The sequence below is a fragment of the Sinocyclocheilus rhinocerous genome, unplaced genomic scaffold (genome assembly GCF_001515625.1).
Source record: "Sinocyclocheilus rhinocerous isolate Xijiao unplaced genomic scaffold, SAMN03320098_v1.1 scaffold2000, whole genome shotgun sequence".
In the NCBI taxonomy this organism is placed as follows: Eukaryota; Metazoa; Chordata; class Actinopteri; order Cypriniformes; family Cyprinidae; genus Sinocyclocheilus; species Sinocyclocheilus rhinocerous.
This window is the reverse complement of record NW_015630998.1, coordinates 420,155-435,281: the sequence shown is the minus strand read 5'-3', so window position 1 is coordinate 435,281 and position 15,127 is coordinate 420,155. Positions and strand designations below refer to the sequence as shown.

Sequence of the window (15,127 nt, the reverse complement as noted above, 5' to 3'; positions counted from 1 at the left end):
ACATTTGCGATAGAAAAGCGGCGCTTTCACGTTATGGTATTACAACTGTGAAATTACAAACAAAAGAATACACGTTCTGAGACATGAACTGAAATGAATTGTGAATTGTATTAACATTAAATCGTCCTCCTCCCATTTTCACCTCAAAATTATGGGGAAGCTGTGCCTCCCCTGCCTCCCCCCGACGAGCCGCCACTGGTAAATTGAGCACATTTTCATTTTTGAGTGAACTATTCCTTTAACAAACATCAAAAAATGTCTTAAATGCAATCTAATAGAACTAACTACAACTAAATAACTAGGACAAATATCTCCAGAGGACAGATATATCATGGAGGATCTGGGTCACATTGTTTTTGTGTGCTGTGAAAGCTATAATGCTCTCCACACATTAGTTATGAGATGCTGACCTGGGTGGGACGGCTATGCTTCCCAGGCTTCCGAAACTTCAGTGAGGCTGCCAACTTTAAAACGTGGCCTAGCAACTCACCAAAGCACATTTGTCATTCCAGCAAAATCCTGCGCAAGAAAGATGAGTCAGGAGGCAACTTGAACACACAACACTCTAACAGCTTACCCAAATACAAGAAGGTGAAGGAGGTGTGTCAGCAGGCAGAGTATCAGACGCCCTGCGAACAACCAGGACAGGTATAAACTCAAAACACACACACACATGCATTACTCTTTTTGTCACCGACTGTCTATATATATATATTATGAATTTGCACACATATGCACAATGTTTGCTCTGAAACATTCAAATAGTCTCAACCTGGGCCTTGTTTATCTTACTATGGGCTTGAACCAGGGTGTTTATGCACTAAAAAATGCTCTTTGTCCCAACCTTAAATGATGATTGAATACATTCATTTGCACGAAACGAGGAGATTGGAGTGTGCGGCTCACAGACGGAGTCTTATGAGTGGTGCCAATGTAATTGAAACCGATATTTACACCAAATTAAGTATAATTGGAGATTGGTCACCGTTTTCTTTCATCAGCACAGTGTGTGCCTGCTCCACCAGACCCTCTGTGGTGTGGCAATGAATCAGAAAGAGCTGAACATTACAAATTGGTACAATTTCAGGTAGCGTAAATGCAGACAGTATTTCAAGGACTGCAGTAATGCAAACCAGATTCTTTTTATGGTCAAGTTAAGTGTTTGCCTGCAACACTTTGTCTGGAAATTTGATTGAATGCAGAAAAGTTGTCGGAATAACACATGGGCTTCAGTCTTCTTTAGTCCAGTCACCTGCCAGAACAAAGCTGAATAAGTAGTTTCAGAGAAAGGTCCTAACATATTTTTAGGAATAGACCTGAATTCTTTGTTAAATTCAACATGAAAACAGTTGATGCCATTTGCTTTCTTAACAAAAGTCCCTTGTCTTATAGTTTAAATGCATCATTAAAGGGATAGTTCACCCTAAAATGAAAATTCTGTCAGTAAATTACTCACCCTCATGTCGTTCCAAACCCATAAGACCTTCGTTCATCTTCGCAACACAAATTAAGATATTTTTGAAGAAATCTGAAAGCTTTCTGACCCTGCATAGACAACAATGCAACTGACACGTTCAAGGCCCAGAAAGGATGTAAGGACATTGTTAAAATAGTCCATGTGACATCAGTGGTTCAAACTTAATGTTATGAAGCTACGAGAATATTTTTTGTGTGCAAAGAAAACGACTTAACGCAACAATTTCTTCTCTTCCATTGTTTTCTTTGTGCACATAAAGTATTGCAGGTGAACTCTCCCTTTAAGTTAAATGTGCTCCAAATGCATGATGGATTTTGTATAGCAGAGGTCAAAAAATTGTGTATAGAATGGTTATATATAGGATTATTTTCTGAATCTCGTGTGAATTATGTGACACTGACTGGAATAATGGCTGCTGAAAATTCAGTTTTTCTACAACAGGAGTAAATTACATTTAAAATATATTCAATTTGAAAACAAACAGCTATTTTAAATAGTAATAATATTTAACTTTAATACTATTTTACTATATTTTTGATCAAGTAAATGCAGCTTTGGTGAGCATCAGAGACTTCTTTCAAAAATATTAAACAATCTTTCTGACCCGATGACTGGATGTTTTCAATAAGTACGGTAGCATTTGCTACTGACATCGTTTTCCTGTGAAATGCACTCTTTTGGAAAACTGTCATGGTTTAATTGTTGAGCACAGACAAAACTTCCAGCTCAAGTCTTAGCTTGAATAGAGTATCAGTATCTGTTTTTCCAATATACTCTTTCTTTTACTTTGACTAGTAGGAATGTGTTGAAAAAGCCTCGCAAAGACTGCATTAACACAGTCCTACTGCCTGCAGTGAGGTCAATGAGGGCAGTGTGTTTCATTGAGTCTGTGTGAAAGTTTATGCCTGTTTCTTCCTGAGACTGAGTCCGTCATTCAAGTAGTGAGGCTTCACATAGTTGGCTGTGGCACTGTTTGCTTATGTCTGTTTGACTTCTGGCTATTTGGAGCCAGTCTCTCTCGCCGGGGGGGGGTGAGGTACAAGAAATGCTCAACGTGTTTTAGTGCATTTGCCTACACTCTCTGGAGGAACTAAATGAGTGAAAGTGCTCAAGCAAGCTTTGGCGAACTCCTTTTTGGTTTACTGCCCTTCAGACAAACATCCTCGCTGTGAACAGATACAGCATCACCCGCAGATACATAAACTCAATGACGGGACTCCAGAGCTTCACAGGAAATCAGAACAGGGTTGTGGCCATTGTTTGGATATGGTTTCCCATAGTTGTGAGCACATGTCTGAGCTGTGGTCAGTTTGCAAAACAAACAGCTCTGCGAAATTAGGAGATTGTCTAAATTGCTTTTTTATGGGAAAGAATTGCGAGGTGGCTCTTGTGCCGTGTGATTGTGAATTAATGGGATTACTCTACAGATGCAGATGTTTGACCGCTAAGCTCGCCGTTCACAGACAGAGGATTAATTTCATTCAGAAAAACAGCTGTGGTTATGCAAATGAGGCGGCTCTTGCACAATAAGTGGTTAGCCAGACAAAAATGTCTGCCCACAAGCTGAATTCCTTCCCTTTTTGTTACAGAAATGGCACTGTGTGGAGGAGGTCAGCGGGAAGTGGCGTTTGCAGAAGTGTAAGGGCTCTCTGAAGGAAGGATCCAAGAAGAGGGCGAGGAGTCTGCGCTCTAGAAGCTACGACAGCCGCGAGAAAGACTGCCACTGTGGAGACCGGCCTTACAAAGGGGCCAAGGCAGCACGGCGGGCACAGAGACAGTTTGCCCAGAGCAGTAATCCACGTAAGTATATGCACTCTGTTCAAGACTGTATAGACAAACACTGGACCTTTTAGACTTGGACTGAAAGTCACTCACTTGTCGCCACCTACTGGTTTAATGATGCAGCCTAGGAACGGTCAATTAGCAAATCAATAGAGTGAAGAGATTGAAAAGTTTTGAGTCACTGGGAAGAATCAAACACTTCACTACTAAAGTACTGAACATCGAAATGTTGTCTTCCCAAGCTACAAACTTCTCATAATTTAGTTAAACTAGTTAGCTACCCTAAAACTACATACAGAGCTATTTACCAAGGGTAATTTGGGCTTTTTTTTTTATTTGGTGTTAAATGTTTTAAATGCTTTGATTTTAAATTTGATTTAAAAAAAAAAGAAAAATACAAACTAATATTATGAATAATATTACAATTTAAAATAACTCTTTTCTATTTTAATAAAATTTAAAATGTAATTTATTTCTGTAATTTAAGCAGTCATTACCAGTTTTCAGTGTCACATGATCCTTCAGAATACTTTGCTGATTTGATGCTAAAGAAACATTTCTTATTCTTATCAGTGTTAAAAGCAGTTGTGCTGCTTAATACATAAATATTTATTTATTTTGTAGAAACTGTATTGTTGCTGCATGTTAATATTTCATTATAAATATTAATATTGCCTTATTACAACATGCATTATTTAAATGATAGTTTCATTATTTTTCCCTCAACAGTAAGGTTTTTCCTCAACACCTCATTTAAGTTGACAGAATTTAACTTTATGCTAAATAAATGCAATTAATAAAACTAGACATGCACAATTATTAATAAAGCTAAGTCAAAAGCCTGGTGTTGGCCAGCATCATTTAACTAAATGTTTTAATTAAAAAAAAAAAATCATAATCATCATGAATCATACTTTAGGGGGTAAAGCTGTACATGCAGTACCATGTGACAATAAAAAAGTATCATTTATCACATTTTACTATTATACATTATAAAACTATTGCTATGAAACTAGCTGTTATACTGCTGAAAATGTTATTTAATTACTTCTAATTAATTGTTCTTCGCACTCCCATGATTGTGAGAGAACTCGGTCATATTTTTTGGTGCCATCTATTGGTGATGAGCTGAAGTGGCATATTTTTGAAATATATTAGAGGAAATTTAATGAGCTCTAGCAATATGTATATAAATATTTAACTATGACATATAAATATTTAAGTATGTGTAGCTGACGCTGATGTCTTCCCTCAGGCTTCAGACCCCGCTTTGTTCACACACGGACGGCCAGATCCCTGTCAGTGGAGTTTGAGGGTGAAATCTACGATGTGGACCTGCAGGCTGATGACAAAACCCCCCTTGAGCCTCGACAAATCAGCAAACGGCACCATGAGCCTGAGGGAGGTTTTAATTCGGACTTCGGGTTGGAGTCCGATGACGGATCGGAGGAGATGCAGTCGGATGATACTAATGCTGTGGGATACCCCAATTCTCTTAAAGTCACACATAAGTAAGAACTCCAAGCCTTTGGTCACCTCTAAACATAAACTGAGTTCAATATTATTGTAGTTTAGACTATTTAAAGTGTGTTTTGTTCATTTGTTGCTCATTTTACCTTGGAATCACAGGTGTTTCATATTAATGAATGACACTGTGCACTGTGAAAGAGAGATTTACCAGTCCTCCAGAGCGTGGAAAGACCACAAGAACTTTGTGGACCAAGAGGTGAGGCCCACTGTCCTGTATTATCTTTAATATTACAATTGTTTAAACCACATGGTGCTCATTTTATACACTTGTCCCATAGATTGAACTTCTCCAGGATAAAATGAAGAAACTGCGTGAGGTTAGAGGCCATTTAAAGAGGAGGAGACCAGATGAGTGTGACTGTGGAAAGAAGAGGTCAGCTGACATTTATCTTTGTTAGGCCATTCATGTCATGTGAACTGGATCAGTTTGAGGCAAATCTGAGCGGACTATGTAAACATGATTGTTCATCGTTCCACTGCTCATCTCTCTTGTTTTATTTTACTCCTCTATGTACACTACTATTCAAAAGTTTGGGGTCAGTAAGATTTTTAAAATACTTTTATTAAGCATCGGTGCAATAAACTGATCAACAGTACTGATTTTACATTATAAAAAAAAAAAAATGCATCACAGTTTCCCCCAAAATATTAAGCAACACAACCGTTTTCAACATTGATCATACGAAATGTTTAAGCACAAAATCAGCATATTAGAATGATTTCTGAAGGATCATGTGACACTGAAGGTTTGTCATCACAGGAATAAATCACATTTTAAAATATATTCAAATGAAAAAAGAGTTACTTTAAATAGTATTTTGGATCAAATAAATATAGCTTTGGTGAGCATAAGAGGATTTTTCTTTTTCTTTTAATCTTACCAACCAATTAAAACTTTTGAATGGTAGTGTAATAATAGGTTAGATATTGTGCTGAATAACACACTGAATTTCTCAATCCTGAATTCCTGATTAAATAAATTAATCATTTTAAATCTAAACAGCAGTATTTTGCAAATCAAACTGAGTTTGTTCAAGGCCTTTTTTTAGAAATTCCAGCTGAACTCATTGAATTTAGTGCTGTTCTCTCCTTATTACAACCAGCTACTTTAGCAAAGAGAGACAGCAGAAAAACAAACCCGAAAGATTGAAGAATAGGAATGACCATCTCCATCCCTTTAAGTGAGTGCTTCTCGTGTGTGTACATGTGTCCATGCCTCGTCAGTTTGTCTGTCGTCTGTAGTTATTGTTGAGATAAAGTGTGTTGGATTTATGTCCCAATCCATGTAGAGTGTCTCTAAGACACTTTGTTGACCGTGTGGTACGATTCACATTGATAATGCTGCCACTCAATCAAAGAATTTTGTATGTGAAATAATGAATGGACTTGTGAATTGTTTAATTCAGTCAATCTGGTTGAAATGTTGAAGTGTCATTGAATCCATTAGTTCTTATTTCATCCTGTTAAATGTGAATTGTTGCATGCATTCATATGTAGGCTACATGTTGTCGATTAGTTAATCAGTACTTTTTCAGTCCATGGGTCACGGTTCTGATGGGGTCATTAAATTAAGTGCTCTTTCATAAGCATCTCTATCCATAAACGTAAAAACTCATTTTGAAGTGTAAACACATTGTGAGATTATGAAACACCCTGGTCTGAAAATAGGATAAGAGCCTTGTGGTTTTTAGGGGAGGTGGTGTGTACCCAATCCTTCCACTTTCTCATGACCTCTGACCCCATCTATGTGCAGAGCTGGCTGGTTTGCCTCCCCCATCATTGTGTAATTCACCTGGGATGGAGTTCCCTTTCGCTCTAGCTCTAATGTCTCATTTATTTATGCCACCAGAGAGGCCATGCAGGAAGTGGACAGCAAGACTCAACTCTACACCGAGATCCGCCGCAGGAAGAAAGAGAGGAAGGAGAGGAAGAGGCAAAGGAAGGGTGATGACTGCAGTCTTCCTGGCCTCACCTGCTTCACGCATAATAATGACCACTGGCAGACCGCCCCCTTCTGGAACTGTAAGGAATTGTTCATTGATTTTGCTAGTCGCATTGATTTTATAATTTTTTTAAGTTAAATACGTTGTCAAATTTCTCTCTTTCCGTATAGTGGGTGGCTTCTGTGCCTGCACAAGCTCTAACAACAACACATACTGGTGTCTGAGAACTATAAATGAAACTCACAACACACTCTTCTGTGAATTTGCCACTGGTTTCCTGGAGTACTTTGATCTTAACAGTGACCCATATCAGGTGAGGATGTGTTCTCAGTTGTATTTTAATTGGAAAATTTGCTCTAAGTCCGAGATGTGGTATAGCAGTAGTTTTGTAGTGCATCCCTATGTGGATGTAGGTTCAATTTTGATCCCTCTTTCTCACTTCTTTCTTGTTTCTTTCCAGTATACTTTTAAATAAAAGCCTTAGCAGCCCATAATAAAAAAAAATACTGTAAGATAATAGCATGCTCTTACAGGAAGAGTCATTATCTATAATTACAGCACTTACAATAGCTGACTCAATAAGTGCATATTATGTTTTGCAGTTAACCAACGCAGTTTATACAGTGGAGAGGGACGTTTTGAGCCAACTGCATTTACAGCTGATGGAAATGAGGAGCTGTCAGGGCCACAAGCAGTGCAACCCGAGGCCAAAAGGCTTAGATGCAGGTAACACTCCTGTCCTGTCTCTGCAGCACCCATTCAGTGTGAAATGAGGGATGAAACATGCTAGAACTCCTTTATTTTTGCTTCTGAGATGTTTTCAACATCCAGATCTGAAAGATTCAGTTGCATCTCTGCTGAAAAACCAGATTTAACCAGCCTAACTGGTTTACTGGTCTGGCTAAGCTGGTGTTTAGCTGGTCTCCAACTGGTCTCCCAGCCTGACCATCTGAAGTGCCTAAAACCCTTATAAAACCAACCAACAGACCAGCTTAGGCTGGTTTAGGTTTTGTTTTCAGCAGGTATGTACTGTAAGTGCTCACATGGAAAAAATGGCATGGTTTAATAAAGGGTGATACACGCTGGCTTATTAAATTTTTTTAGCCAATACTTCATTGTCCAAGTTGAGAGGAAAGTAGTCGATATTTAACAAAACTTGGTCTAGCATGGATTACTGTGACACGGCCTGATGCATGAATGGGATGAACCACATATGGGATGCCATGTGGCACGATATCTAATTGTGGATGATGGATTGGTCACTGAGTTTGGTTTCTGTCTAAACTGTCTGCTCATCTCGTTTTTTCCATTTATATTTTTCATTTTATTCCCTCACCAGGGGACTGTAATATTCCAGCAGCCTAGCAATCACATCATCTCATACTTTTGCATTTTTTTTTTTTCATTCTTAGTGAATGCCAGACTAGATGAATGGCTCCTGTGAAAGAGATGCTTTCTTTTATGTTTGTGGCTGTTGTACGTGCTTTGTGTAATTTTGAAAATCTAAATTTGTAAACTTATACTGTATATTGACACATTCATCTCTGAGTGTGTTTTTTTAAATATTTTTTAGCAGTGGAGTTGTGGTTTAAAAAACACTTTCTAGCAGGATTATTTTCTGTTCATTACTGGGAAGGAAGAGGTTTCTGTAACATTGGGTATTTGGCAATTTAAAACCTGTTGTGGCCAGGACCATTGAGATTTTCACTGTTCTGAAAACCGTTAATAATTTTCTTTGAGAGGAGACTGACTCATCATAATGACATCATAAAAACCAGTTATATAAAGGTTTTTGTATTATTTAATATTTTGATTTATACAAGTTGTCATAGCTTTTCAACAACTAAATCAATAATGAGGTCAGCGCCTGTGTTTCGGAGGCAAAAACAATGGTTTTGGTTTGTAATAAAATAAATAACTAAACTTAAAGCGATAGTTTGCCCAAAAATAAATTCAGCATGTACTCATACTTATGTCATTCCAGATCTGACTTTCTTTCATTAAAGCAAAACTCTCTTCCATAAAAAGTCAAAAGCACCAAGTCTTATGAAGTCATACATTACATTATTGTGAAGATTATCTTCAAACATTTATCTTTTTTTTTTTCTCACACAAAGCTGTAATATGATTTCAGATGACTTGAAATTTAGCATCTTATGGACCACTTGTAGTTTTTGTGTGTTTACAGCCTTTAGTTACGATTAACTTTCATTAAATGGAAAAGAGCAGCATGAACATTCTGTTAAACTTCTTCTTTTGTCTTCAATGGAAGAAAGAAAGGGTCTGGAACAACATTTGGTAAAGTTTGATGATATCTCAGGCTAAAAAAATTTGGGGTGAACACACACATCCATACATGACTAGATTATTGAGGAATTAAGACAGTTAATAAAAATAGGATTTGCCACTTAGTAATGTACAAAATATTACAAAAACAGATGCATGTTGTTAATACATATTAGTCTGCATGTTGGCATATTCTCATGTTATTTGTGACCTCAAGTCATGCAACACTGTTAACAATGTCATCGTATAACATTCATTCCATTCTTAATACTACACTTACCATCTTTTTCTTCAGGACCATCCGAGGATTTTCCTCATCTTTCACATCCTCATTCCTTCATTGTGTCTTTAATCTAACAATACCTCTCCTCAGGAGCTGGGGGTTATGCATGAAGAACTGCAATGTGATTGTTTTGTTTGTTTGTTTTTTAATCACAATAGACATTTAACATTTTAAATGCTTTTATTTTCCTGATCAGGAAGTAAAGATGGAGGAAGCTATGATCAACACAGGTATCCACACTTTTTGAATCCCTCATTGGCTTTCGAAATAACTGCATGGGCAGCTTGTTTCCACTAATACGCCATGTTTCATTGAGCTAAGTGTGTGGTTGCATGCTGGGTTGAGCTAACAATTCAGGTATATTTAAAAATGACATGAATATTAGTATTTAAAACCTCAAGTTTTAGAATTACAAGATCATTCCTCTAATTTTAACTCCTAATGTATTGCTTGTTGTTTTTATGTATTCCTAAACTCAAATAATTTACATAAAATCCAAGGCTATTCATACACATCATTTAGTGGGGACTTCTCAGTCCACAGAACATCAATATTTCAGACTTTTTCGTACATATTTCTCGTTCACGCCTATCTTGACATCTCTGTTTTTTGGCTTACCTGCTTACCAGGCAACAGCAGCATCGAAAATGGTCAAAGTTGAGGAGGCCAAGCCTTTCATTCCTGTGAGTCTTTGAGACCATATGAACCCATTTCTGTTCTCATTCCACTCTCAAGTAGTTCTCCAAACTGCACACCACATCTCCATAGACCCCGAGTTGAGTGGCAGTTCTGGTTCAGTGCGGCCCATGTCTCCTAGGCCATCAGTTACTGCCTGACCCGCTCTGGGAATGCTCCTTTCATTCTCTCGCCCTCCTTTAACACGCTTTTGTTATTGCAGTTTTTCATTTTCTACCTCTTACCCACACTTTCAGCCTCATATTTAGTTTTTTTGGGTTGCTGATTTCTTGGTTCCAGGATTTTCCATCTTTTCAGTCTCTCGTTGGATGTTTCATTTTGGTTTGAACCTCATTGCACAGATTTTAAGTCTGTCTGCGCACTCTTTATTTATGATGTATTGGTTTTGGGTGTCTGTTTTGGAGGACATTAGTTGCCTTGATCTGCATTCCCACTGCTTTACTGCTTCAGAATAGAGCTTTTCTCTTGGTCTAAGGCTTAAAAAAGCACTGCATGTTTTAGACTCATTCCAAAGCAAATGCTTTTCTGCGCGGCAATCATCAACCCTTACTGATTTCTCTCACTTCCCCCTCTCCCGTTTTCCAGAACACAGCCAGCCTGGGACATCCACAAAGGTTAAGCTGCCCAATTTCACAGAGGTCATTGACTGGCAAGGACTGGCAGTTTTGTACAGCGTGAACGAGAGTCTGTATGAACACAGACACAACTACAGTCCTGACGTGGATGACTGGATGAACTTTTGGAAGGATGTAGATAGTATGTTTGCACTGCTGAGAAATTTAAAGACACTCAACCAAACCGATAAGCTTGATCCCCTGGCTGAGCTGGGCTCCGGGGTCCCGGAGGAGGCCAGCGGTGCTGGATTCCCAATCCGAAAGGAACGGCCCCCGATTCCTGTCACCAAAGGTCCCTCGAGAGGTCTGACCCCCAAAACTCTTCAAAAGAGTCATTTAAAGTCTCTTAATGAACTCCCAGAAGGCCGCCCAACTAAACCAAGTGCGCTTCCCAGGGGAGACACCTGGGTTCAACAGCTGGAAAACGAGTTGGACAATGACGGAATGACGTTTAGCGGCAACGGCGTCACTGAACTGGAGACCCGCCATGACTTTCTGTTGCGCAGCTCTAAAATTCTGGATCTCCACCTGCAGGAAGATGAGGAGGACATTTTTCAGGCCCAGGGTTACCTTCCCCTCTCATCGCAGCCAGCCAGACCCCCAGAGCCTGCTGGGGAAACTCCTCCAGCCCGGAGTGACACCCTACAGGAGAAGTGGAATGGAAGTGTCAAACCCTTTACCCACAAGCCCAGGGATGTTCAGGACTCGGAGGGTAGCGCCTCGGGACCATCCCCTTTGAGAAAGGACTGCTGCCATGCACTGTGAAGCCAGCCAACTCAGAGACACTAACCCCATGGAGCATGGACTGCTCTCCTGTATAATCCAATGAATTATTTTATTTTTTACAGGTACTTCCATTTATTAGAAATCAGTGTTATGTATTTTGTAAAAAAAAAAAATATATATATATAAATATAAAAATGTAGAGGTAAAGTATCGGATGCATCTTAAATGTTGGGTTTGGTTTTAAATCTCAAGTGGGAAAACACCATCAAAGTAAGGTTTTAATGTATTTTTAATTAAGAAACAGGTTAAAATGGTGAAACCGTCATATTGCATATTTTACGAGGTGGCTAATTCGTACGACCTCACTCATACAAATTCATACGATTTTTGCTAAATCGCACATATTTTACGAGTAGCACAATTCGTATGAATTTGTACGAATGACCTACACCTAACCCCACCCCTAAACCTACCCGTCACTGGGGTCTAGACAAACCGTATAAAATCCTACGAGTGAGGTCATATGAATTCGTACGAATTAGCCACCTCGTAAAATACGTACGAATTGGTCGTGAGATAGCGTTGATTAACCACATGCAGATTGTTTCCTCAGATATTTGATGCACTTTTTTCATGTTTGTCGACTTCTGCAGTCTCTTTAGACGTAAACGACTCCATGTTGACACCCAACACAAGTCATTATTTGTTGGATTCACTTTCGTTAATGAGTATCGTTGGTGTTTTCTTCTATGTTTACTTCAGCTTGTTAGGTTCGGTTCACTGTTTACACTTTAAAACACTGCTTGACCATGTTTTATACTCTTGGATTGTGGGTTCAAAGGTTTGACTTGTTGGTGAAATGGTTCTCTCACAAATGTTGTATAGTTCTGCTGCATTCAGTCCATATAATATAAGAAGGGCATTCACTGTGCTTTAATCATGGATGACTCTAACATTTTCACTAACCTACAAAAAGTAATTACTTTAAAGTAGCTTGTTTCATTTGTGAAGAATGTGAGATGGGCATTTATTCCGAGCTTTCTGACCATTTTCGTCCTGTCTTTAAGGATTGTGATGTCTAAATTCATTTTTGAAGTAAAAATTGTTTGAATATGAAATTACCTGCCAAATTTGCAAATATTACATTACTTTTTAACCAGTGGTGTTGAAACAATTCTGGCTTCTGGAAAGCCAAGAAGCTGTTTTGAAATAAAAATCTGCCAAACATTTGTTTCACCTAGCTTGTGCCTCTAACCTTTCATTGATGGATTGGATTGGACAATTTAATGAAATTACATTAAAAAAAATGCGACACTGATGTTACACTGCAAATGAAAGTTGTAGAGCTTTTTATAATGTACTGCAAAGTAATGAGTTTTACAGTTAAAGTTCTTATCTATTGTTATTTGGGTGTAGAAGATGCGATTCTGCCTTCCAGGATATGAAAATAAGCTAATTGAATAAAAGGTATGAACATATGATGAAAATGCACTTTATTTCATTGTTCTTTCATGTGTATCATACTTGTGGACATTTTGTGATTAGTTTTATCCTTTCTAGCCATAAAAATTGTTTTCTATATCTACACATGCTCTTTATTTTAGGCCATGTCCTGGGCGGAGTGCTTTGAATAACAGTCAAGCCATTAATAACGTTCTGCCAAGAAGTCCTGAGCAGGCTGTCTTGGCATGACTCTACCAATGCCATTCATTTTTCTTAATGTTTGCTCTATAAATGTATGCACTCCAGGAAGGCAGCAGAAACCAGTTTTTATTTACTTTTATTTAAGAAAGATTGGAACTGTGGTCAGGTACCAAAGTACCATTTTGCTGAAGGTGTAGGATGACTTAGTTTTAATACATAATGCAATGAAATGTATTGACTTCACAGAAAAAAATATATATTTTAATAACATCTTAATGTTATACAAATAATAACATTATTTAAATAGCCTACAGATGATTAAAAGAAATCACAAAGTAAAAAATTATTTGATCCACATTCAAATGTTCTGTGATTATATAAAATAGATTAAAAGACTATAATGAAGAAATATAATGAAATGTTGATTGACTGAGCTGTGGTTGCAACATATTTGCAGTGATCTAAAAAATTAGTTGTAAAAGACGCATATGACCACCGGGTGGTGTTACTGTACTCAGTTCCCCGGTGTATGTTTGAGTACAGCTAAAGAGGGATGTGGGAAAGTAATTAGGGGTGTCCTCACTGAAGGAGACAAGACTGAGACATGACTCAAAGCAAAAACTTTCAGCATCTATGGAAGAACTGTGCAACAGTGATGTGAGATGCTATTTTTGTACCTGTAACTATTTGATTTAAAGATAATGAACATGCTTCTCTCAGACTTTCATTGGAAACTTCATAAGCTGGACAAACACTGCCACATACACATTCTAAGACTTTTTCATGGAGAAGGGTGCTGACTGACACTAAAAAAAGAGTGACACATGGGTCAAAGGTCAGTTGGACACCTGGGTGAGAGTGACCCCTGAGGAAGACCATAAAGATCGGGTTTGTCTTTATTATTACACCTTTGTCTTGAGTCTTTTTATGTGCTAGCCCATAGTTGTCATCAGTGTTGGGGAACGTTACTTTTAAAAGTAATGCATTACAATATTGCGTTACTCCCTAAAAAAAGTAACTAATTACGTTACTTAGTTACTTTTTATGGAAAGTAATGCGTTATATTACTTTTGCGTTACTTTCGCGTTACTTTTTAAATATAAGCAGGACTTGATTGTTTTTAATATAAGAAGTTCTATTTATAGCAAATATAAAAGCCCTTTCACACCAAAAAGTGTAATGAATAAACCTCAGGCTGAAGGAAAAGTAAATTCACGTCTGTACAGTAGAACGCAGAAGAAACACTCTTCAGCAATAAAAAAACGATGAAGCACAGCGTAACGCACGTTACTTGTAACGCGTTACCCCCAACACTGGTTGTCATTATGAAAAAGCTTTTTGGTTATTACTTTTAGGCTGTATATTTGGAAGTTTCAAACATTTAACACCTTTATCTTTTCATGGAAATTTAAAAAGTCTACATTTATCGGCTACATACACATAATACATGGTCAAAAATGTTGAAATAATAAACACATTAATTAAACAAAAGTGACAGTAAGATTTCTAATTCTGTTCTTTTGATGTTTCTATGTGTTAAAGAATTCTGAAGAAATCACAGTTTCCAAATTTAAATACATCCTCAAACTTATTTTATTTATTTAGTTATTCACTTTTTTTATCATGATATTTTAGCTAGCTGCAACAAGTGGACACAAGTTCTTCACGTTTTAAAAATGTAAAGTTAATTTAAAATTATACCATTTATTAAATGCATTTAGGTTTACTTTTTGTTGTTTTGTTAGTTATTTTTATTATTTGACGCATTTTGATGACTAAGATACACTATTTAATGGAAACTTCCATTGTACAGCTATTGGGGCATGTTGTCACAAAGTGTACTTTTTTCATCTATCTGAACATCATGAATTATGGTTTTTGAGGTCAAGAAATAGGGATAAGTATGTAAAAACAAAGGTAAAACACATTGTACAGCTATTGGGGCATGTTGTCACAAAGTGTACTTTTTTCATCTATCTGAACATCATGAATTATGGTTTTTGAGGTCAAGAAATAGGGATAAGTATGTTTTAAAAACAAAGGTAAAACATACTTAACAAAGGGAAAATAGGCCTACATTTCCCAGCATGCACTTGGAGGGCTCCGTCACCCCCTTCATCAAATCCGCAATCTCATTCACTCACTG

General features: G+C 37.5%; 1 protein-coding gene across 1 annotated transcript in view; it reads left to right on the top strand.

Moving 5' to 3' along the window:
• The window catches only part of LOC107741008 (extracellular sulfatase Sulf-1-like), a 106,407-nt gene extending 93,614 nt beyond the window's left edge, over positions 1 to 12,793 (top strand). Inside the window, exons 11-19 of the mRNA XM_016553584.1 lie at positions 3,067 to 3,277; positions 4,515 to 4,770; positions 4,889 to 4,985; positions 5,068 to 5,162; positions 5,893 to 5,970; positions 6,639 to 6,811; positions 6,903 to 7,045; positions 7,335 to 7,458; positions 10,583 to 12,793. Coding sequence (XP_016409070.1) covers positions 3,067 to 3,277; positions 4,515 to 4,770; positions 4,889 to 4,985; positions 5,068 to 5,162; positions 5,893 to 5,970; positions 6,639 to 6,811; positions 6,903 to 7,045; positions 7,335 to 7,458; positions 10,583 to 11,376 — 1,971 coding nt within the window. The 3' untranslated portion in view covers positions 11,377 to 12,793. The remainder of the gene's footprint in view (positions 1 to 3,066; positions 3,278 to 4,514; positions 4,771 to 4,888; positions 4,986 to 5,067; positions 5,163 to 5,892; positions 5,971 to 6,638; positions 6,812 to 6,902; positions 7,046 to 7,334; positions 7,459 to 10,582) is intronic.
• Positions 12,794 to 15,127: the final 2,334 nt, after the last annotated feature.